General features: G+C 45.6%; 1 protein-coding gene across 1 annotated transcript in view; it reads left to right on the top strand.

Annotated features, from left to right (window-relative positions):
* The first annotated feature begins 672 nt into the window (after nucleotides 1-672).
* LOC119098259 (prostasin-like) overlaps nucleotides 673-923 on the top strand; it is a 3,293-nt gene continuing 3,042 nt past the window's right edge. The window contains exon 1 of the mRNA XM_037221184.1: nucleotides 673-683. Coding sequence (XP_037077079.1) covers nucleotides 673-683 — 11 coding nt within the window. The remainder of the gene's footprint in view (nucleotides 684-923) is intronic.

The raw sequence follows: 923 nt of genomic DNA, 5'->3' as shown, positions 1-923 counted from the left end.
AATTCTCCTAATCATAGCTTTAAGACAACGTCACGATCAGTGGCGTCTTTTGAGATATGTGAATCTAATTTGACGCCGTAACATTCATCAACCGGGTTGAAATTCAAAGCGCAGAATGGTTGTCTTGTACATCTTCTTGATGCGAAGGCAAAGACAGCAATACAGCAAGGTTGGGCAATACAGCTAAGAGAGCTTAGTGTTTTGTTTGCCACCTATAATTAGGTTCGATCTCATCATCAAGAAGGCTTGTATAATTCTGAACATTTTAATTCTGATCTTTTCGAATATTGAAGTGCGGAATTCGGAATTTTTGAAAATGTACCTTGGTTGATGTTACATGACCCATAAACTTTTGGTCACCTTTAAATGGTGTCTGAATGCCTTTAAAGTGCTTGTGCGTCTCAAGAGCGCCCTAGCATATGCGAATCCGTGGACAAACTCGATCAAGTGCAGGGAAAAGAGAAGCGTTTGTCTTGTGCATGTCGTCTACGTTGAAGAGTTATACATGACTGACATGACCCGTGCTAAAAGCGGCCAGCATTTGTCGCTGTCGGAGGTACCGGAAGCCGCCGTGTAGCCCTGCAAACACTTCCAATTCGTCCGGAAATGACCTTGCGTGATGCCATCCGCACGCCGGGGACGCAGAGTGAGTGCATTTAAATAAAGCTGACGATGGAAACATTGTCAGTGCAGCTACGCGGTGCAGAGAACACGGATCATTCAGCGTCCTGCAACGAGAGGTGTTGTGCAGAATGGCGAGGCTCATGGTGTTTTTGTCCGCCATTGGCGTGCTTTGTCACAGCACAGCAACGAAGAACTGTAAGTACAGCTGTGGAAATAGCCCTGTGCAGACGTCGAGTAGCAAAACTTAGTTTTGCCTGTGGTCAGCCGCTGTATTCAAAAACCCGTGTCTGGAAACAAAA

This window comes from Pollicipes pollicipes, unplaced genomic scaffold, assembly GCF_011947565.3.
Source record: "Pollicipes pollicipes isolate AB1234 unplaced genomic scaffold, Ppol_2.1 Scaffold_2555;HRSCAF=2994_pilon_pilon_pilon, whole genome shotgun sequence".
NCBI classification, from domain to species: domain Eukaryota; kingdom Metazoa; phylum Arthropoda; class Thecostraca; order Pollicipedomorpha; family Pollicipedidae; genus Pollicipes; species Pollicipes pollicipes.
This window is presented reverse-complemented; position numbering and strand designations above follow the sequence as displayed.